Source organism: Oncorhynchus mykiss, chromosome 9, assembly GCF_057628025.1.
Source record: "Oncorhynchus mykiss isolate SJ-2025 chromosome 9, ASM5762802v1, whole genome shotgun sequence".
In the NCBI taxonomy this organism is placed as follows: Eukaryota; Metazoa; Chordata; class Actinopteri; order Salmoniformes; family Salmonidae; genus Oncorhynchus; species Oncorhynchus mykiss.
Genome location: NC_143030.1, coordinates 29,720,414 through 29,743,931, shown reverse-complemented (window position 1 = coordinate 29,743,931; position 23,518 = coordinate 29,720,414). Strand labels below are relative to the sequence as shown.

At 42.6% G+C, this 23,518-nt stretch overlaps 1 protein-coding gene across 13 annotated transcripts in view; it reads left to right on the top strand.

The window, feature by feature from the left end:
* nrxn2b (neurexin 2b) overlaps positions 1-23,518 on the top strand; it is a 1,005,166-nt gene that overhangs the window by 275,562 nt on the left and 706,086 nt on the right. For all 13 annotated transcript variants that reach the window (XM_090183934.1, XM_036987703.2, XM_036987702.2 and 10 more), the window contains one exon: positions 19,844-19,861. In XM_090183934.1, coding sequence (XP_090040060.1) covers positions 19,844-19,861 — 18 coding nt within the window. The remainder of the gene's footprint in view (positions 1-19,843; positions 19,862-23,518) is intronic.

The window sequence follows — 23,518 nt, the reverse complement described above, 5'->3', positions numbered from 1 at the left end:
CCGATAGACCCAGCACAACAAATGATGTCGTTTCAGGCCAAAATTAGGGACACAGATAGCATTTTGATGATAAAAAAAAAATCGAATAATGTTTAATGAAATCAACAATCAAAACGGGACTATTTGTCAATGACATGTCTCAGATCTGCCGACTACAAGAGTTTCTCATTATTGGAGAAGAGAGGCTGTCATCAGACCTAAACAACCCAGACACATCATCAGCTTCAAGACTTCTGAGTGGCTGTGGAATGGAAGCATTTTTAACTGCCACTAGCCAACACTGTATGTTGCTGAAATGATGTGTGATTGTTTGAGTATTTTATCGCTGTGTGTGTGCACGTGTGTGTGAGTGCCTGTTTGAGGTGTGTGTGTGTGTGTGTGTGTGTGTGTGTCACCCTTATGTGTTTATGACTCCAGAGAGGTATGGGCTGACGGGTGCAACAGGGGATTTGGTGAATCAAGAGGCTGCAGTCTCAGCATTGAGCTGTGGGGATTAGAGAGGGAAGCTGGGGCCAAGGAGGGAGGCATGCAGGGTGGGATGGAAGGGAGAGAAGTGAGAGGCACAAGGAGCAGGTGATCAGTGGGTGAAGCGCTGGTGAAACGCAGGGAGTAGTGGTGGGACACGATTAGTCTCAAACCAGACCCCAGGCAATCTGGAGCATTTGAATATTGTGGGAGGGAACGCGGATGTCTAGAGAGACTAGGTCACGATCACAGACAGGCAAACAGAGAGTCAAGGTCATTACTAGCAACACACGCGCTCATGCAGATATACACACACACACACACAGACCCACAGACCCTATCTTATAAAGGCTGCGTGTATGTAACACTGCGACGGGGCATATTTTCTTTGAAACACCAACCTGCAGTTGTTGTGTTAGACACCAACCTGAACTTCTAATAGCAGTGTGTAACATACACTGAGTACATAAAACATTAAGAACACCTGCTCTTTCCATGACATAGACTGACCAGGTGAATCCAGGTGAAAGCTATGACCCCCTTGTTGATGTCACTTGTTAAATCCCCTCAATCAGTGTAGGTTAATTAAAGGATTTTTAAGTTTTGAGACAGTTGAGACATGGATTGTGTATGTGTGCCATTGAGGATGAATGAGTAAGACAAAATATTTTAGTGCCTTTGAAAAGGGTATGGTAGTAGGTGCCAGGCACACCGGTTAGTGTCAAGAACCGCAACTCTGCTGGGTTTTTCACGCTCAACAGTTTCCCGTGTGTATCAAGAATGGTCCACCACCCGTACGACATCTCACAACTTTGAGAAGCATTGGAGTCAACATGGGCCAGCATCCCTGTGGAATGCTTTCAACACCGTGTGGAGTCCACGCCCGACAAATTGAGGCTGTTCTGAGGGCAAAAGGAGGTGCAACTCCAATATTAGGAAGGTTTTACAAATGTTTTGTACACTCTGTGTATTCTATTCATACCAACATTCAACACATTGTATACTACATTTACTAAGGGCGGCAGGTAGCCTAGCGTTTAACCCCTGTGTAGTCTTAACATTCTGTATAGTCCCCTTGTCCTGAGGGTCAACAATGACCCGCCTTTACTAAAAAAAAGCAGCTCAATTAAATGTTAAACCCCAAATCTATTTTGCATGAAGAAACAACCTGTCATTCATCAAACTTTGTGAATATCTGGGTTTTCCCTCTTCACAATGCAGAAAGACTGCGGACACCACTCGTTTTTATTACAACACTCCTGTCAAAATTGTTTTCTTTACTAAAGTAGAGGTTTATTATTATTGTTGCTAAAAGTACTGCATAGGTGTAAACATATTAGCAAGAGATAGCACTTGTATAGCCTAAGAAAGTAGCAGAAATGTGCAGAAAGTAGATTTGAATGCATTTTATTGAAGGGTAACAATAAGTCTTGAACTTTTTTGGCAACATAGTGATATATTCTTATAGACAATAAAATTAGGAATTCAACGACACAATACTAGTCTTTTTTTACCATTGTCCCCACCCACAAGGTGTATAAACAATAAATAATAATAAAATAAGATAGATACAAAAATAAAACGTGAAGAACATAAATCAATCAACTCTAATTAGCACATGTAGGACAGTATGCAAGTGTGTGTGCATGGACTTTGTAGATGTATTTCTCATGTGCAGCACATAGTATTTGTGGGGACAGAATTGGAATCTCCTCTTGCCTGCCCCAGCTGCAGCCTCAGGTGGATCATGACAAGATTCAGCACCCTGAACAGCTTTCACAAGTGCTGCAGAGGCTGTTGTGCGGCGCTTCCTTCTTTGATTGTGTGGGGTCACAATGCCTTTCCCAGCTGCTCCAGGAACACCCTCCTCTTGTTCTGCTAATCAGGCATCCAGATAGTGTTGATCGTGTTCCATATCATGAAGGCATTGTATGACACAATGATGTCATGGAAGATGACCAGGGGCCAGCGGGCAGTCATCCACCTGCAACTGTATGTTCCAATCACCTTGTTCAGGTTGTCCACCCCCTCCTTTGTAGTGGTTGTAGTCCAGAATGATGGCTGGCCTCCTGTCCTCACGATCACTGATCTCAGCTGTTTTTTGCAGTGAGCTCAGGAGGACCACATTCTTGTTCCTCTTTGGGAGGTAAGAAACTAGTGTGGTGGTGGGGGTGAAGGCAAACTTTGATGAGAAGGCCTCTCTCACCCTTGTTGCTAGGAGTGCGGGCGGGTGTGCATGTGCGCGAGCGTGTGCACGTGTGTTTGTCTTTGTGGTGTGTAAATGATTTTATAACTTCCGGGTCAAAAAGACAATATTTGTACCCTGGTGGTGTATGGAAATATTAACAAAGAGGATGTTTCACGTTTTCTCATGTTGGTGTCACTCTAGGAAAATTCCTCAAATTTGAAGTTGAAAAAATATAATTTAGGGTGTTTCCTCTGTTGTTAAACATAGTGACGGATCATTTTTTTACCCTTAAGACAACACAAGGGTTAAGAGCATTAGGCCAATAACTGAAAGGTCGCTGGTTTGAATCCTTGAGCCAGCAAGATGTAATAATCTGCTGTTCTGTCCTTGTGCAAGGCAGTTAACCCGTAACAACAACTGATCCCCCAGTTACTGATGACATGAAGAGGGGGGTTGGGTTAAATGTGTAAGACACATTTTGGTTGAATGCATTCAGTTGTGCAACTGACTAGATATACCCTTTCCCCATAGGTTTAATTAGGGAACGTTAGACTGTTATACTGCTTGTAGCAGTATAACAGAATGCCAGGGGCAGTATTACAGAATGCCAGGGGCAGTATAGCAGAATGCCAGGGGCAGTCTAGCAGAATGCCAGGGGCAGTATAGACGTGTGTTTACCAGCAGCCTAGGCTGTATTCACTACAAGTTTTTCTCTTTATATAGAATTTGGCTGATAATAATTCTTAAGTGTCTATGGCTGGAATCTTTTGGTGGAAGTCAGTGGGTATCTATCCAGACTGGTATATGGGCTAACCTGACTGGAGCTCCCGTGACCCCAGGATATAGCCGAAGAAAGGTGAGAGACACACGGACTTATGCACGGACGGACATGCACGCATACAAGAATGCACACACACACACACCTCCTTACACACCTCCAATTTCCACTTACTGTACATACAGAAAGACATACAGACCATCATTTGCCTCTCTATTCCTCCAAATATTTTGGCTTTTTGTGGTATTTTATTAGGATCCCTGTTAGCTGTTGTGAAAGCAGCAGCTACTCTTCCTAAAACCACACAAAACATGAAACATGACATAATACAGAACATTAATAGATAAGAACAGCTCAAGGACAGAAATATATAGACTTTCTCTCAACTGCACTTGAAGTTGTTGCACAAAAAAAACTATCCAATTTGTGTCACAGAAAGCCCTCATACAGAGACGTGAAAGCTATGTGAAAGTGTTATTCTCAACAGTTTATTACACCAGTTGGTAAGCTGGCCATCTTCTATTTTGGCTCGGTGTAGGGTGAAGTTACCCCTCTACGCTGATCTTGGGGAATTTTTGCATTTTCGTTACTAATGGTTAAGGTTAGGATTTGGGGAGGGGAAGCTGATCCTAGATAATTGTTCTGACTCTGTTTGCAGGTCTGTAGTTCCTTGTGCCAAACCACACCTCAAAATACTATAGGTTCCAGATGCCCAACTGCCTGTCACTGTTACCAGGCAACAAGGTCCCCTCCCTCCCTCTTTCTCTCTCTCCCCCTCCCTCTCCTCTCCTCCTTCTCCCGGACACAACAGAGCAGAAGAGCAACAGCGCAGCCCCTCACACCCAGCCTGACTGTTGGGAAAACAAGGGTGATCACATCAAATTGTATTTGTCACATTTGCCGAATACAACAGGTGTAGGTAGACCTTAACGTGAAATGCTTACTTACAAGACCTTAACCAACAGTGCTGATCAAGTAGAGTTAAGAAAATATTTACTAAATAAACAAAAGTTTAAAAAAAATTATAAAAAGTAACAATAAAATGACATAACAATAACAAGGCTATATACAGGGGCTACCGGTATCAAGTCAATGTGCAGGGTACTGGTTACTCGAGGTAATTTGTGCATGTAGGTAGTGGTAAAGTGACTGTGCATAGATAATAAACAGTGAATAGCAGCAGTGTAAAAACAATGAGGTGGTGTCAATGTAAATAGTCCAGGTGGCCATTTGATTAATTGTTCAGCAGTCTTATGGCTTGGGGGTAGAAGCTGTTAAGGAGCCTTTTAGACTTGACGCTCCGGTACCGCTTGCTGTGCGGTAGCAAAGAGAACAGTCTATGACTTGGGTGACTGGAGTCTTTACCATTTTTGGGGCCTTCCTCTGACACTGCTTAGTATATAGGTCTTGGATGAAAGGAAGCTTGGCCCCAGTAATGTATTGGACCGTATTCACTACCCTCTGTAGTGCCTTGCGGTCGGATGCCGAACAGTTGCCATACCAATTGATGATGCAACCGGTCAGGATGCTCTCGATGGTGCAGCTGTAGAACTTTTTGAGGATCTGGGGACCCAAGCCAAATCTTTTCAGTCTCCTGAGGGGGAAAATATGTTGTTGTCGGGCCCTCTTCACAACTGACTTGGTGTGTTTGGACCATGATAGTATGTTTGTGATGTGGACACCAAGGAACTTAACTCAACCTCCTCCACTACAGTCCGTCAATGTTAATGGGGGCCTGTTCGGCGCCCCTTTTCCTGTAGTCCACAATCTTCTCCTTTCTCTTGCTCACATTGAGGGAGAGGTTGTTTCCCTGGCACCACACTTCCAGGTCTCTGACTTCCTCCCTATAGGCTGTCTCATCGTTGTCGGTGATCAGGCCTACCGCTGTTGTGTCGTCAGCAAACTTAAGGATGGTGTTGGAGACGTACTTGACCAAGCAGTCGTGGGTGAACAGGGGTACAGAAGGGGACTAAGCATGCACCCCTGAGGGGCTCCAGTGTTGAGGATCAGTGTGGCAGATGTGTTGTACTCTTACCACCTGGGGGCAGCCCGCCAGGAAGTCCAGGATCCAGTTGCAGAGGGAGGTGTTTAGTCCCAGGGTCCTTAGCTTAGTGATGAGCTTTGTGAACACTATGGTGTTGAACGCTGAGCTCTAGTCAAATGAACAGCATTCTCACATAGGTGTTCCTTTTGTCCAGGTGGAAAAGGGCAGTGTGGAGTGCGATTGAGATTGCGTCACCTGTGGATCTGTTTGGGCGGTATGCAAATTGAGTCGGTCTAGGGTTTCCGTGACGATGGTGTTGATGTGAGCTATGACCAGCCTTTCAAAGCACTTCCTGACTACCGACATGAGTGCTACGAGGTGGTAGTCATTTAGGCAGGTTACCTTCGTGTTCTTGGGCACAGGAACTACGGTGGTCTGCTTGAAACATGTAGGTATTATAGACTCAGTGAGAGTCTATAATACCTACATGAGAGGTTGAAAATGTCATTGAAGCCATTTGCCAGTACACCCTGGAAATCCGTCTTACCCTGCGGTCTTGTGAATGTTGACCTGTTTAAAGGTCTAGTTCACATCGGCTAAGGAGAGCGTGATCACACAGTCGTCCGGAACAGCTGGTGCTCTCATTAATACTTCAGTGTTGCTTGCCTTGAAGCGTGCATGAAATGCATTTAGCTCGTCTGGTAGGCTCGCATCACTGGGCAGCTTATGGCTGGGTTTCCCTTTGTAGTCCATAATAGTTTGCAAGCTTTACCACATCCAACGATTATCAGATCCGTGGAGTAGTAGGATTCAATCTTAGTCCTGTATTGACACTTTGCCTGTTTGATGGTTCATCAGAGGGCATATCAGGATTTCTTGTAAGCGTCCGGATTAGTGTCCCGCTCCTTGAAAGCGGCAGCTCTAGCCTTTCGCTCTGTGCGGGTGTTGCCTGTAAGCCATGACTTCCGGTTTGGATATGTCTGTATGGTCACTGTGGGGATGACATCGTCGATGCACTTATTGATGACTGAGGTGGTATACTCCTCAATGCCAATGGATGGACCCCAGAACATCCCGTCTGTGCTAGCAAAACAGTCCTGTGGCATAGCATCCACATAATCTGACCACATCCGTATTGAGTGAGTTACTGGTACTTCCTGCTTTAGATTTTGCTTGTAAGTAGGAATCGGCAGGATAGGACTATAGTCAGATTTGCCAAATGGAGGGCAAGGGAGAGCTTTGTATGCATCTCTGTGTGTGGTGTAAAGGTGGTCTATATTTTTTTCCTCTGGTTGCACATTTGACATGCTGGAAAAAATTAGGTAAAACAGATTTAAGTTTACCTGTATTAATGTCCCCAGCCACTAGGAGTGCCGCTTCTGGATGAGCATTTTCTTGTTTGCTTATGGCCTTATACAACTCGTTGAGGTCTTACTGCCAGCATAGGTTTGTGGTGTTAAATAGACGGCTATGAATAATATTGATGAGAACACTCTAGGTAGATAGTGTGGTCTACAACTTATCATGAGGTACTCCCGAGTGGCACAGCTGCCTAAGGCACTGCGTCGGGAGTCCCATAGGGCGGTGCACAATTGGCCCAGTGTCGTCTGGGTTAGGGTTTGGCCGGGGTAGGCCGTCATTGTAAATCAGAATTTGTTCTTAACTGACTTGCCTAGTTAAATACATAAAAATAAAAGGCTAGCAATACCTCAATACTTCTTTAATATTAGACTTTTGCGCACCAGCAGATATTAACAAATAGACACACACCCCCACCTCTCGTCTTACCAGCCGTAGCTGCTCTGTCCTGCCAATGCACGGAAAACCCAGCCAGCTCTATATTATCCGTGTCATTGTTCAGCCACGATTTGGTGAAACATAAGATGTTAGTTTTTAATTTCCCTTTGGTAGGATAGTCTCGACCGCAGATCATCAAGTTTGTTTTCCAGTGATTGCACGTTGGCCAGTAGAACTGATGGTACTGACAATTTACTCACTCGCCGGCGAATCCTCACAAGGCACAAGGGTGTGGAATCAAATATAACAGTTACATTCTTACATAGCCACTATATCAGTTTTGGGCTAGGGGGGAGGAAGGAGGTTGACTTTGACGTCGCCTCATTTTCTCAATATTTTCCCTCATTCCCAAAGCAAGATATGGATTGTGACATGCCTTTGAGGTGTGTTACTGTCAATCACTAGTTCAGCTTCACCTAACTGAACAGCTGCTTTGTACTTAGTAGTTCACTAATTTAGGATGTGATGCGTGATCTTATCACAACAGAGACAGGGCAGATGGATCATAACTTTTCAAGGGTACCTAGTAGTTCACTATATCGTGTACTACTTCTGACCAGAACCCATAGGAAATAGGGTACAATGTTGGACGCAGCCAGACATTCTCCTAACCGGGAGCTAAAATAGTGTAAGAAAGTGTACACAACGGTTCCAACAATTCCAGTAAGTGCATCAATACCTACGGTGGTGCTCTTATTGACAGTTCCAATAAAATACGTTCTCTCATCCTCTTTCGACTTAAGCACCATCAAACATTTACAACTCTCTCGGTCATTCCAAAGAAACTAAATAATTACGCCCCATCAATATTGTACACAGCTTGTCAATTACAGAGTCCTAATACGAGTCGTAATCCCACCACTATTCTACAGTAGCTCTCTCCCTCAGTCCATCAGCAAGCTAGAGCTAACCCAGAATTATCAGTAGCAGGATAGGCCTGTCATGTTTCCCTGTGTTCGTCAAGCTTCATTAGTACAACACAAATTGAGGCAAAACTCCACAGAGAGAGAGAGAGAGAGAGAGAGAGAGAGTCCGACCTGAGGAAAAAAGGCAACATCAAATTGACGGACAAGATGTTGCCCTTCCATTAGTATTCCCCATGCTCAGATATTGACTGACTCCCTCGGTCCCTCCCCTCCAGGCGAGTGTTGTAAGCGGTACCCAACAGTGATTGACCTGCTCCTCTCTCCAAATCGCGCTATAAGGGGAGAGCTTGGTTCATTAGTGAAGGATACATGATGTGTATTAGAGGATAATTGGACATTGTTTGCATGACTTTTTCATGAGTATTCCTCCCCTCTGTGGGTGGTATGACTGGGGGTTTTGAAAAAGCTGTGTTTGGGTCTTCAATCATGGTCTAGAGTCATTAGAATCTAAAATCCTGTGTGGTGGACAAGGAAAGGGGTAAAAATGGGATTGAGATAAATTGACATTCCGATTACTGGGGAAAACACAACTGTTTAGAAGATTAAATGTAGTGTTTAATAACTGGCCATAATTAAATTACTCATACGGTTTTCTATACCGTATTTCTTTGTCCCTTAGATACCCAACTCAACCCTTCTTAGTTTTCTCCACAAAAACGCATATCACCTCACCACACGCATAGCAATCACACCCAGAATTCCCCCTCGTCTCAAATTCCATTTCCCTCTCTACAGCTCTACTCCTATAGAGAATGATAGAGGCCTCTAGTGACTAAAGGCTATTTTAGCATGGGCAGCGCCATTGAGGGCTACCCCCATTTTAATGTAGTCAACTTGGTGGGACTTCCAACTTCATTGGCTGATCTTCCTGGTGACCCTGTTGGAGTCAAGTCCAACCGGAACATCAGGAGGGGTCAGCCAATCGTGAAGAAAACGTACTACTTTAAAATTGAGATAGCCTTAATGACGCTGTCACAGATGCCATAATGGCACAGATGAGGCCTTTTTTTCGTCTCTTTGGCTACTCCTCACAGGAGGCCATACCCCAGGTTAATTTCCTCCCTCCCTGAATCCCATTTAATAGACTATATTCAGAGTGAAGCAGTCATTCCCCGTTAGCGGTTAGTGGTTAGCCGAGTGATGTACTGTACTGTATGTCCTGTGTTTTGTTAGCTCTGCCTGGGTCTCAGCGCTGCTTGGCTGCCTGCAGGGCCTATGGTCGTCAGTTCCTCAGCTATCAAAGAGACAGTTACCAAACAGAGCTGCAGAAGAACAGAGGGAGGGGACTGCTACAGAGCGACAGGCTTACAAATGGAATGAGGGAAAGGAGTGATACAGATACAAAGACAGCAAGGAGAGAGATGAAGTAAGAGAAAGATAGAGCAACAGAGACAGACAGTCTCCCCCCCCCCCGTATCTTCTCTAAATAGTGTAGATTTGGTCTTGCTTTTGACCCTGACCTGTTCAACATGACCATGAGAATTTTTCCACCAGTTCTCCTCAATAACTCAAAACACCTCAAGTACATTTAAATGCTTTTCACCTTGATGTACAATGTTTTGGTTGGAATTTGCTAGATTTTAATAATTAATCTCAGGTTGAGGCTCTCCAGGTTCATTGTTTGACACCAAGTTTAAATGAGTAGTTAACATGTCTCAATGTTTATCAGTGAAAAATAAAACATATGCTCAGGCATATTCGAAGGCATTTGGATTTGGCCAGTGAGTTTTTACTAAGGTACGACATTCATAGTTCATTCTGAATATAATCCTCCTGAATATGAAATTGAACTTGATACACGCACTCTCTCTTACGTACACACACACAATCGCACATCCACACACAAGACATTGTCAAGCACTATTTGAAACGGAGGTAGAGACATACTGCTGAAAAGTTATTTAGTGACCAAACGAGAGATTACACACAGATGAAATTACCTGACACATTGAATGACATGAACTTGTCTTTTCCCCACAGATAGATCCATGTTCCGTAGATCCATGGTCCACTTCTGAACGCTGCTGCGACAACCATCGTCGCATAAACAATTTGGTTATTGGCAGCCAATCTGATTAGAACATGACCCGGTGTCACACCTGCACTGGTTTCCTCTAAAGCCTGATTGGCAGCTTCTCTCAGTGGATGTTTATTTTCCTTCCTCTGAAGACTATGCTTTGCTGGGATTGGCTTTCATCCTTTACAACGGCTTTGAGAGGAAGCTGATGACATGCCAATCACACAATATCCCACAATGCATCAAACATCAAAGACATGTCTTTCTGTGATATGAAGCTAAAGTATAACATTTAATGTGAACTGACAATCTCTCATCACTGGAAAAACTATGAGATTGTTCTCATTTTACTGTATGCACATACACTAGTGCTTTAAAGCTACTGTAGAGACCATGTAATGCAATCCTCCGTAAATTAATTAGTCAATAAGCGTAGTCTGGACTTTGAAATACAGCTTCACGAACAGACAACTCAATTCAGCCATCTAAGTGACTCACAATGATGGAATAAAGTAGAAATGAAATGGGTATAGCATTTCATTAACAAACTAATTGAATGTCCTGTAATTGATTAAGGTTTATTGAATATAACACTTTGAGAGAGAAATTTCTAGGCATGTTGGGGATGGCTGGATTTATTTATCTTCTTCTGAAAACCAATCCTGTCACAACACAGGACGATGATTCTACACGGAATAATGCCGTGGACTTCTCACTGTGGCAAACGATGTCCATTATTGGTAATCCATTTGACATTAAATAGCAGAAGATTCCCAATTAAATTCCTTGTGCATTTTTTATTATCCATTGAGGATGACTCCATGGCTAAACCTCCTTCCCATTCTCAATTGAAATGAGAGTTCATTGTATAATTAAATGGTGGTGTTCTGTGCACACACACAGATCAAGCTCAAGGTTCTCTCTGATGCAGGGCTGGGCCGCTAACTCAAAGGGTGCTTGTTCAAATTCCCGAGCCGACTAGATGAAAAATGTGTTGACGTGCTCTTGAGCAAGGCGCTAAACCCTAATTGTTCCTGTAAGTTGCTCTGGATAAGAACATCTGCTAAATGACTACTGGATACTGCCCAACCCTAATGTGTCATTACTGAATCGAATTTGCGATATCTGTTGGGTTTGAAGGTCTTCTTTCCTGTCAGTGTTTGAAGGTCTTCTTTGTGTTGCATTTTGGGTAATACTGTATAACCCGGTATGGTACAGAAATGGTATGACGGTATGAAAAACTGGATTCCGCCCAACCCTAATGTGTATTAACGTATTGTCAGCTGCTCTAACTCACAGTTTTCCCACCGACCTTGAGAAAACAGATGACATTTCAATTTCTTTCTCTCTTATTCAGTGCCTATATTCTCGTTTTCTCTCTCTTTCGATTCCATGTCCACTTTCAACTTTACAAGTCTGTGTATATGTAAAATATGTGTATACCTACAGTGCCTTGCGAAAGTATTCGGCCCCCTTGAACTTTGCGACCTTTTGCCTCATTTCAGGCTTCAAACATAAAGATATAAAACTGTATTTTTTTGTGAAGAATCAACAACAAGTGGGACACAATCATGAAGTGGAACGACATTTATTGGATATTTCAAACTTTTTTAACAAATCTTTAACAAAAAACTGAAAAATTGGGCGTGCAAAATTATTCAGCCCCTTTACTTTCAGTGCAGCAAACTCTCTCCAGAAGTTCAGTGAGGATCTCTGAATGATCCAATGTTGACCTAAATGACTAATGATGATAAATACAATCCACCTGTGTGTAATCAAGTCTCCGTATAAATGCACCTGCACTGTGATAGTCTCAGAGGTCCGTTAAAAGTGCAGAGAGCATCATGAAGAACAAGGAACACACCAGGCAGGTCCGAGATACTGTTGTGAAGAAGTTTAAAGCCGGATTTGGATACAAAAATATTTCCCAAGCTTTAAACATCCCAAGGAGCACTGTGCAAGCGATAATATTGAAATGGAAGGAGTATCAGACCACTGCAAATCTACCAAGACCTGGCCGTCCCTCTAAACTTTCAGCTCATACAAGGAGAAGACTGATCAGAGATGCAGCCAAGAGGCCCATGATCACTCTGGATGAACTGCAGAGATCTACAGCTGAGGTGGGAGACTCTGTCCATAGGACAACCATCAGTCGTATATTGCACAAATCTGGCCTTTATGGAAGAGTGGCAAGAAGAAAGCCATTTCTTAAAGATATCCATAAAAGGTGTTGTTTAAAGTTTGCCACAAGCCACCTGGGAGACACACCAAACATGTGGAAGAAGGTGCTCTGGTCAGATGAAACCAAAATGGAAATTTTGGCAACAATGCAAAACGTTATGTTTGGCGTAAAAGCATCACCCTGAACACACCATCCCCACTGTCAAACATGGTGGTGGCAGCATCATGGTTTGGGCCTGGTTTTCTTCAGCAGGACGGGGAAGATGGTTAAAATTGATGGGAAGATGGATGGAGCCAAATACAGGACCATTCTGGAAGAAAACCTGATGGAGTCTGCAAAAGACCTGAGACTGGGACGGAGATTTGTCTTCCAACAAGACAATGATCCAAAACATAAAGCAAAATCTACAATGGAATGGTTCAAAAATAAACATATCCAGGTGTTAGAATGGCCAAGTCAAAGTCCAGACCTGAATCCAATCGAGAATCTGTGGAAAGAACTGAAAACTGCTGTTCACAAATGCTCTCCATCCAACCTCACTGAGCTCGAGCTGTTTTGCAAGGAGGATTGGGAAAAAATGTCAGTCTCTCGATGTGCAAAACTGATAGAGACATACCCCAAGCGACTTACAGCTGTAATCGCAGCAAAAGGTGGCGCTACAAAGTATTAACTTAAGGGGGCTGAATAATTTTGCACGCCCAATTTTTCAGTTTTTGATTTGTTAAAAAAGTTTTAAATATCCAATAAATGTCGTTCCACTTCATGATTGTGTCCCACTTGTTGTTGATTCTTCACAAAAAAATACAGTTTTATATCTTTATGTTTGAAGCCTGAAATGTGGCAAAAGGTCGCAAAGTTCAAGGGGGCGGAATACTTTCGCAAGGCACTGTAGGTGTCTGTCTGTCTGTCTGTCTGCCTGTCTGTCTGTCTGTCTGTCTGTCTGTCTGTCTGCCTGCCTCTAGGTGTCCGTCTCTTTCTGTCTGTCGGTCTGCCTGTCTGTGTGTAACTAGGTGTGTGTGTGTATCTGTCTGTCTGTCTGTCTGTCTGTCTGTCTGTCTGTCTGTCTGTCTGTACCTAGGTGTGCACGTCTCTTTACCCTAACTGTGCTCGTATGTGCTTATCCCCACCCATTCATGCGTGTTTGTCTTGTTAGTTCCCAGCACTCCCTTTCCTCTCCTCTCCACTCATTTTTCCATGAGAGAGTTCGACAGCTAAGCAGAGCTTAAAGATAGATGGAGCAAGAGAAAAGAATGAAAAGTAAATTGACAGGAGGCTGGGTCTCCTCAGTGGAGAAACAGAGCCGGTGAAAGGAAGGGTCAGCGAGGGGATGAAAGTTCAACTCCACTCACTTTGCTTCAGATGGAACTGTTGTCTCACCACAGCTTACATACATTGTAGGGTGAAATGATGTATAGTAGGATGTCAGCCTGGGGCGGAAGCGCCGTGTGTGTGGTGAGGGGGATTGTGTGAGTGATAGCGGTTGGGTTCAGCAATGACTAGCTCTACTAGCTACAGTACTGCTACAGCTCACTAGGCTAACTCCATGTATTTCGCCTGTGAGAAACTAGCCGATTCTTACTAGCTAAAAGCTGGCTTAGCGTAGCTAAGACGACCAGCTAAGAAGTGGCCCGTAGACACTGTTCTTGGATCAGCTTATACTACCCAAATCTTAACCCAAATAAAACAATTATGTTAAACTAAATTAGGACAAGGGTCAACTTCCCTCTCTTTCCCCAGTGTTAGCTACTGGCCGCTAAAGTTGCTAGCCATGGTTGTTTACTATGCTAGTAGATTTTGTCGCCCCAGTGTTAGCCTCTAGTCGCTAAAGTTGCTAGCAGCAGTTGTTGATAGTGATCCCTAGACTCTCATTTCTCAGTGTTAGCCTCTAGTCCCTAAAGTCGCTAACTGTGGTTATATACTTCACCCGATTTAGTGTCCCTTACCGAAAAAAAATAGGCTTCTTGCAAATGGTTGCAAACAGCAAATTTATGACAAGCTCATATTTTCACATGCTAATTGCTTTTGTGGCAATCTGTTGCAGCAATCTGTTGCGGCAAATTTGCGGCGACTTGTAAACTTCTGAAATTATGGGAACCTTGTGGTGAGCATTCTACTATTCTCTGCAAATTTGCTGCAAACTCATTACTAATATGCAAATTTGATCTGTTTTCTTTGTTAGTTTGTGTACACTCTCCGTGTATTTTTTTCCCGTTTTTCAGAGATACAGTATTTTCAACTTAACTTCCGTTTCCCCTGAAAAACGGATAGTGTCTTATCTACTTAAACCAAGTCAAATATAACTTTAAAGGAACTTTCTACTCACAAATAAAACTAAACTGATGATACTAAATACACTAAATAAACATGTAACATGAATAGACATGTATTCAGTGTCTTGAACAGATAAAAAATAAATCCAATATAAATGTCTTATCTCTCTCACAATGAAAACATTGCGTCACAATATTAACCTTAAAATCCTCAGCATGCTAATGAAGATAAGAGCAAAGACAGAATATTTTCCAGATAAATTGTTTGTTTTTATGTAGCTACAACATTTATATGAAAAAAAATGGGATGACAGGGTCATTGTAATGGCTGGCATGGTATAGATGGAACGGAGTCAAACGCCGTTCCCATATGTTTGATGTGTTTGATACGTTCCTCCTATAGCCTCACCCACCAGCCGCCACTGATGTAAACACTATGGGGATGTGAATTAACCTTAGGATGTTTAAATGGCCAAAATGCAGCATTTACATGAGCTAAGCAATGATTTTTCAACCAATAGAAGTTAGAATAGAGAATGAACAATATTTTAAATAATTAAATCAACAAAATCAACTTCAGAACTATTGCCTTTTTGAGGAGACTTTAGAGATAGCGGCCATGTGGACGTCCTATGTCAAAAGCTTGTTGAAACAATGTGTGCGCTGAAACAATCCGAAAACATAAAACAAAAACAACATCAAGATCCTGAAAACAATTACTGAAAACGTTTTTTTATTTTGACATCTTAAAAGGTAGACTCATCAGCTAATGTTTCCGCAGGTTTGACTTTGGAAAAGCGGGGTTAACTGTTACAAATCTGACTGACCAGGTGAATTCAGGTGAAAGCTATGATCCCTTATTGATGTCACTTGTTAAATCCACTTCAATCAGTGTAGATGAAGGGCAGAAGACAGATTAAACAATTCATTTTAAGCCTTGTGAGATTTGAGACATGGATTGTGCATGTGTGCCATTCAGAGGGTGAATGGGTAAGACAAATATTTAAATGCCTTTGACCGGTTTGTGTCAAGAACTGCAACGCTGCTGGGTTTTTCATGCTCAATAGTTTGCCGTGTGTATCAAGAATGTTCCAGGACATCCACACAACTGTGGGAAGCATTGGAGTCAACTTGGGCCAGCATCCCTGTGGAACACTTTCGACACCTTGTAGAGTCTATGCCCCATCAAATTGAGGCTGGGCGGTGGGGGGGGGGGGGGGGGGGGGGCTATATAATCAAACAATGTAGCTAGCATAAACTGGGACTAAGGCCCACTAAATGTACCTTTAAATGTGTGGCCAACTGTACATAGAGAGCCACTGTACACAGTATATGTTTTCCAGTCAAGCCTCAACACAACTGATTCACACTAATCGACGAATGATGATCTTCAATCTAGAGTGAGGACGTCATCATCAAGAGCAAGTTGTCTACTAGTTGTCTATTCTTTTTACACTCTGGTGTTTAAGGCTTGGGTGAAAGAAAAACAACTCAAATGAATTATTGTTAACTTGCATCTCAATACATTTTGACCTTGTGCACACATATTTCTCTGGCCTCAGTTTGATTGAGGGCATCAATCTTTCTTTTTGCCTGGTAACGGATTGTTTCAACAACAACAAAAAGAAAGAGATATAACTACAGGAGCTCTCTAATAGTTTAAAGCAATGAAATATATAATTGTGACAAAGAATGAATTAATGAATTGGCTACATTTCATGAGAATAATACATGCATTTGCTTACCTGATCACGCTTGAAGACGATACACTCATGTATCACTCAAAAGAAGTGTCATCAGTGAGTGCACCGCAAACATCTTTCCAGGGTGTTGATGCAGCCTCTTCCCAATGCAGCCTCTTCCAACACCACGGGTATGGGAAGGGTATCCATGTGCAGAAGTGAAGTTTTGCTTTGACGTCAAGTCACCTCATATTGTTGCTAACGTTACCTTAGCTATTGTGCTAGCTAACATGCTACTGAACAGTGCCGCTAGAATATTGACATGAAAAAGACAGCAACGTCTTCACCTAAAAATACGTTTTTAAAAATATTTAGCAGGTCATTAGTTAGTTAGCTAGCTTTCAGATTAAATGTGAAAAAATATGATAGTAAATGTTAGCAAGCTAGCTAGCCATTCAGTGGCGCTGACAGGCTGAAACTGATATAGCAGAAAAAATGTTTCACTCTATCCAATAAAACATGACGTTGCTAACCAGGCATCAATTAGCTAATTTTAATGTTTATATAATATGTTTAAATAATAAGTTAGACACTCACCGGACAACATTGGTAGGTAGCTAGATTGTTTGGTTTCCATTTGCAACTGATTTTTCTTCTCCCCCTTGGCATGGTTGTCAACGGTTACTGTGTTGTGTTCACCAAAAATGACTTCTGGCGAACTGTTTGCCACTAGTGGCAATAAATACTATTGTTGCCAAATGTTTGCCGCATATTCACCACTAGTGCAAACTTCTGGTTACATTTTGTGGCACACTATTTAGTTTGCAGCAAATTTGCCACAAACTTGCGGGAAGTTTGCAGCAAAAAAAATATTTTGGTAAGGGGTACTGTTCACTAGTTTTAGCTTCCACCAGACTTTCTCTCCCTAGTGTTAACCTCTAGCCACCAAAGTCGCTAATTCTGGTTATTTACTATTTGTATTTGTATGCTGGTGATAAGTAGACTCTCTCTCCCCACTATGAGCCTCTCTCCCCAGTGTTAGCCTCTAGCATCTAAAGTAGCTAGCAGTGGTTATTTACTGTGCTGCAGGGGTCACCGGAGACATTACGAGCTTTGCCCTGCTCCCAGCAGACCTCCTTGTGTGATACACGACCAATAAAGTGCACAGTTAGCCCCGCACTATATCCCACTGTAGGCCTATAAAGATTGCAGCGGCTGCCATGTGGTGATATTGCGTGGGCGCTTTGCTGTGTGTGTATGTCTTTATGTGTTTGTTTTGTCTGGTATAGCCTGGGACTTTGAACAGGGTATAGCAGTGTGAGTGTATTTGATTTTCGGTCTCTTTTCTTTATTTTTGATAGTTAGTTCGTTTGTTCTTTCTTTCTTTGTACATTTTCTTCTTTCTCTATGACGGTCTTTGACTTTCTCTCTCGCTCTCTCTACTCTCTCTCTCTACTCTCTCAATCCATATCTCCTTCTCTCCCTGAGTGTGTTTGCTTTCGTGTGTTCGGTGCGTGTCTGTTCTGTGTGACAGAACATTTTGTTCTTTCTTTTCTATTACCATAACATACTGAATACCATGCGGATGAGCTGCCTTCACTGTCAATATCCCTGAACAAGACCTCAGAGACCAAGGCTATTGATGGATCACATTCTTTCCTGAGTCCGATCCGTTGAACACACTCAAGGCTCTGCATGGGCCCTGGACCCTATACCAAGGACTGGCAAAAACACAGTAGGACCAAGAGCTTGGTTTTCGATCTGTTTTGGCCTGTTTGTGTGTGTGTGTGTGTTTGTGTGTGTGTGTGTGAGCATCCATGCGTGAGGTTTGGAGAGAGACCGAAAACCCTTAGAAAAAGGGCAAATATGGCTGCTCTTTCTTCATGGACACAGTGGACCTGGAGTATGTTCTATACCCTTCTGCGCACACACACACACAAACATACACAGGCACACACGCTCACACACAAACCTACCAACCACTTAACAACTGCTGATTGTGAATTTGACTACGGCAGCAGATCAATATTTCCGATGAAGAGAGATTGAGACTGAGAAACAGCTGAGAGACTGAGAAACAGCTTCCATGTCAAGGCCATCAGACTGTTAAATAGCCACCACTAGTCCGCCTCCACTCAGCTACCCGCCCTGAACTTTAATCACTGTTCTAGCCCGGCTACCACCATGTACTCTTCCAAACATAGTCTTTGCCCTAGCGCTACAGAGCTGAATAAAATAATCAGCTAGATGATGAGTTGGCTATTTGACTCAGCTCTGTAGTGCCAAGGCAAACAACATAATGTGCATCCAGGGGGGGCCCCAGGATGGAGTTTGGGAAACCCTGCTCTAGACATTGACACGGGTCACTTTAACAATGTTTACATGCTGTTTCACCCTCTTCATATGCATGTACTGTATGGCTAGTCATGGCTCATCCTATGTATAAAAAAAATGCAATAATTCTGGATTATGTTTGTATTGTGTTTTTATTGCTAGGTATTACTGCACTGTTGGCGCTAAAAACTACAAGCATTTCACTGCACCTGCGATAACATCTGCAGATCTGTGTATGCTACAGTAGCAAGTTTCCATGTTTTACTAAAAAAAAATTGTCTGTTTGTTAGATATAGAGCAGGTCCAGGGAGTGTACGGCTGGGCTGGGTTCCCATGTATGGAGCTGAGAGCCGAGAGGAGACAGTGGTACTAGCATCGGAGCCCCACAGATATTGATATCGAGCTGTCTGCATGGTTGAATAGTGATTCCTCCATCTCTCACTCTCTCATTCTTATTTCCATCGCTCACTGGACTACGTCTTCCAGTCTGCTCTAGTTCCGTCCACCAAACCCCAGATGAGCTCTCTCAGAACCTGGAATAAACTTAATGCAGTCACTCCCTACTCTCTCTCTCTCTCTCTTTCTCTCTCTCGTTCTCTCGCTCTCCTTCGCTTGGGCGGACTCCAATATGATTTGCTTATGGCGTCCGGTATTTCAGGGCTGTCTACGTTTTATGCAATGTCATTGACAGATGAGGACATAGTGATTGGGAATAGTGGCCAGATTCGGAGTGTGATAGCCGGCCAAAATTCACAAGCAATGGGAGGAGCAATAGAGACAACAATTGCAAAGCAGCTTTTTCTCAGGATGGACTGACATGTAAAAACGCCCTCGCCAATCTATTTAAAATTAGCGTGTGCGTCTTTCCAGATCCACAGAAAAAGTTTTAAAGGTGCATTTGAAAATGGGAAGTTGAAAGATGTTGACTTGTCTGTTCTCTACAAGGAAGACCATGACACTGAAACTTCCCCGAGCTCTTTACACAGACATATGTCAACAGCTAGCAGGTTTATATCTTGTGTTGTTCTGTGGATATAAGTGTGCCGATTGCTCTTATTAATTGCTGTCTTCACCTCTCTCTCTCCCTCTTTCAGTATGTCATCCGTCTTTGTATTAGTGTCAGGTTGGGGATGAACGGGGTTGTTCCACTGAAGTCTTGATTCGAGCTGTGAACTAAAATATATTCTCTCTCTCTGTTCTCTCTTTTGGTCTACCCACAGGTGACTCATCGCAGGGCGGTAAGTGGACTATCTATCTCTCTTCACCTTCTCTCTTGCTCGGTGCTTGACTTGGACTGAAATGGATGCCAGTACTCATTTTTGGGTGCAGGGACTGTTTATATTTAGGTGCAGGAGCTCCACAATACTTTTGAGCTAATATTCTACAAGAGGTGCGGGAGTTCAAGCAGTAGAAAAAAGTGCTGGTATTCAGCTCCAGTGAGATCCTGCCCAAGTCAAGCACTGCTCTTTCTCTGACACATGTACTGATGTTTTATGTCTGTGGCTGAATGTCAGACAATGGTGCAAATATGAACAGTTTTATTTTCCCAAACCTAAAGTTGTTTACTAAGGGAAGTCAAAAACCATAGTGCATAAAAGAGTACTTAAAAGTGTGTAAATGGATTCAAGTAAAATTGTTCTAATGACTCAAACATAGATACGTGTTTTATCTGAGGTCTACATAAGTGGCGGCTAGTGGGAGGAGTTATAGGAGGACAGGCTCATTGTAATGGCCCAGAATGGAAAAAAATGGAACAGAGTCAAACATGTGGTTTCCATATATGTGATGCGTTCCATTCCAGCCACGACAACGAGCCCGTCCTCCTGTAGCTCCTCCCACCAGCCTCAACTGGTCTACACAGCAGAACAGGCACAACTCGGAGGTTTAACTGAAGCCATAAGGTTGGTGCGCATAATATAAAAGGAATAGCCAGTTCCACATATCTGAGGAAGAGAGTCTACAGAGATAGTATACATTAAAACATTTTAAGCAGAAACATTATTATGCATAAGTATTATCATTTAACATGATATATATTCTAGCATAAAATGTTAACTCGGGGAATCCATTTCCACTCTGCTGGACAGAGGTGGTGTGACCCAACACACCCCTCCAATTCAGGATAATAGGACATACCAATTAGCAGCACACCCTTTAACACACTCTAGAAGAGAGCTGCATAATCATAAAAAAACATGTTGGGTCATCATTTGATTGGACACTACATTTTTGGCAATTTAAATTGCAAAAGACAGGGATATTTACCTGTATGGCTACATGTGGCCGTCATGCCCGCTTTCACACAAACATTCCAAAATTATAATAATCATAATCAACACTCCACTTGGGTATCCAAAATCCTAATGTGCCACTTCAAACCAGTCGGATTGAGATTAATTTGCCACTTGAACTTTTCTCACAGCGGTGAAAGACAACTTTAAGGGGAGTGCAATTACCATTAATTTGGTGTTGTGAGGCTGTGGGATTTCTGCCTTGATGTCGCTGAGAGGAGCTCACTCGCCTCACATGGCAGCTCTCAGTGGATTGTGAGCAATCCCAATCAATCATGGCTGGTTGGGGCACAGCAATTGACAACAATAACCGCTCAGGGCTAGTGATTGATAAGACTAGATTTATGATAATTCAATAATCAATATTTATTTTTATTTTATTTTACCTTTATTTAACCAGGCAAGTCAGTTAAGAACAAATTCTTATTTTCAATGACGGCCTGGGAACAGTGGGTTAACTGCCTGTTCAGGGGCAGAACGACAGATTTGTACCTTGTCAGCTCGGGGATATGAACTTGCAACCTTCCAGTTACTAGTCCAACGCTCTAACCACTAGGCTACCCTGGTGTTACATAATAGCCTGAAAATTAACAAATGAAGTACAAAGACAACTTTTGATTTTACTTAGTAAGACATCCTCTATGTCAAATTTCAGACCGCCCAACCAGCTTGATCCACCTCCACGTCCGACCCCCACTAGTCTAGTGAATTTTGGTCCATTCCTCCTGACAGAGCTGGTGTAACTGAGTCAGGTTTGTAGGCCTCCTTGCTCGCACATGCTTTCTGACTTTGTTGTCCTTAAGCCATTTTGCCACAACTTTGGAAGTATGCTTGGGTTCACTGTCCATTTGGAAGACCCGTTTGCGACCAAGCTTTAACTTCCTGACTAATGTCTTGAGATGTTGCTTCAATATATCCACACAACTTTCCTACCTCATGATGCCATCTATTTTGTGAAGTGCACCAGTCCCTCCTGCAGCAAAGCACCCCCACAACATGATACTGCCACCCCCGTGCTTCACGGTTGGGGTGGTGTTCTTCAGCTTGCAAGCCGCCTCCCTTTTCCTCCAAACATAACGATGGTCATTATGGCCAAACAGTTCTATTTTTGTTTCATCAGACCAGAGGACATTTCTACAAAAAGTACGATCTTTGTCCCCATGTGCAATTGCAAACCGTAGTCTGTCTTTTTTTCTGGCTGTTTTGGAGCAGTAGCTTCTTCCTCTCTGAGCAGCCTTTCAGGTTATGTCAATATAGGACTCGTTTTACTGTGGATATAGATACTTTTGTACTTGTTTCCTCCAGCATCTTCACAGGGTCCTTTGCTGTTGTTCTGGGATTGAGTTTCGCACCAAAGTACGTTCCACTTTAGGAGACAGAATGCATCTCCTTCCTGAGCGGTATGACGGCTGCATGGTCCCATGGTGTTTATACTTGCGTACTATTGTTTGTACAGATGAACGTGGTACCTTCAGGCATTTGGAAATTGCTCCCAAGGATGAACCAGACTTGTGGAGGTCTACAATTTTTGTGGAGGTCTTGGCTGATTTATTTTGATTTTCCCATGATGTCAAACAAAGAGGCACTGAGTTTGAATACATTGGAATACATCCTCAGGTACACCTCCAATTGACTCAAATGATGTCAATTAGCCTATCAGAAGCTTCTAAAGCCATGACATAATTTTCTGGAATGTTCCAAGCTGTTTAAAGGCACAGGCAACTTAGTGTATGTACACTTCTGACCCACTGGAATTGTGAAATAATCTGTCTGTAAACAATTGTTGGAAAAAATTGCACAAAGTAGATGTCCTAACTGACTTTAGGAGACCACTCCATAAGAAACCACTCCACAAGAAATGTGTGGTGTGGTTGAAAAACAAGTTTTATTAACTCCAACCTAAGTGTATGTAAACTTCCGGCTTCAACTGTACATACAGAAACAGTCAGGGGTGAAAGTAGATTTATTTTCTATACTAAAAAAATGACAGGGTAGCCTACTCTGCTGACACTGACAAACAGATCAATAAAAATATGTTTTCTGATTCATATAATTGGCCTACGAAAAGAGACACAAATACAATTATGACGTCCGTCTAACCTGGAGGAGGAAATGATTGTCCAAAACCAACAAAACTGTCCTCGACTCAATGATAAATACAGTGAATATGCACAATCACTAGCTGATGTTCTCTGTTGGTGCCAGTAAGATAGGCCACTGTTCGCTCAATTAAGTTAATAATAATCTATTTGGTATCTTCAGCGTGCGCTGCCCAAATTGCAGACCCTTCCGACTGTAGGCTATGCGATTTTAAAATAAGCTTTTTAAAAAAGATGATAATGATCCTTTGTGGCCAAATCATCCTCTCTGGTGTAATAGCCTATTTTGAATGATTTTATTTACTCCTGCATAGACAGGAGTAAGCTAATTAGGCTACATCATTTTGGCAATTTAATTCAATTTACTTTAGGGAAAGCTTCCCCTGGCCTTATGGTCACCGCCTATGCCTTTTAATGTTGCATAAACACAACCAGTCACAATGTTTTTTATCTGATTGTCAAACTATCACTTAACAGAGGCGCTCCTGTAGGCTACCCCCACACA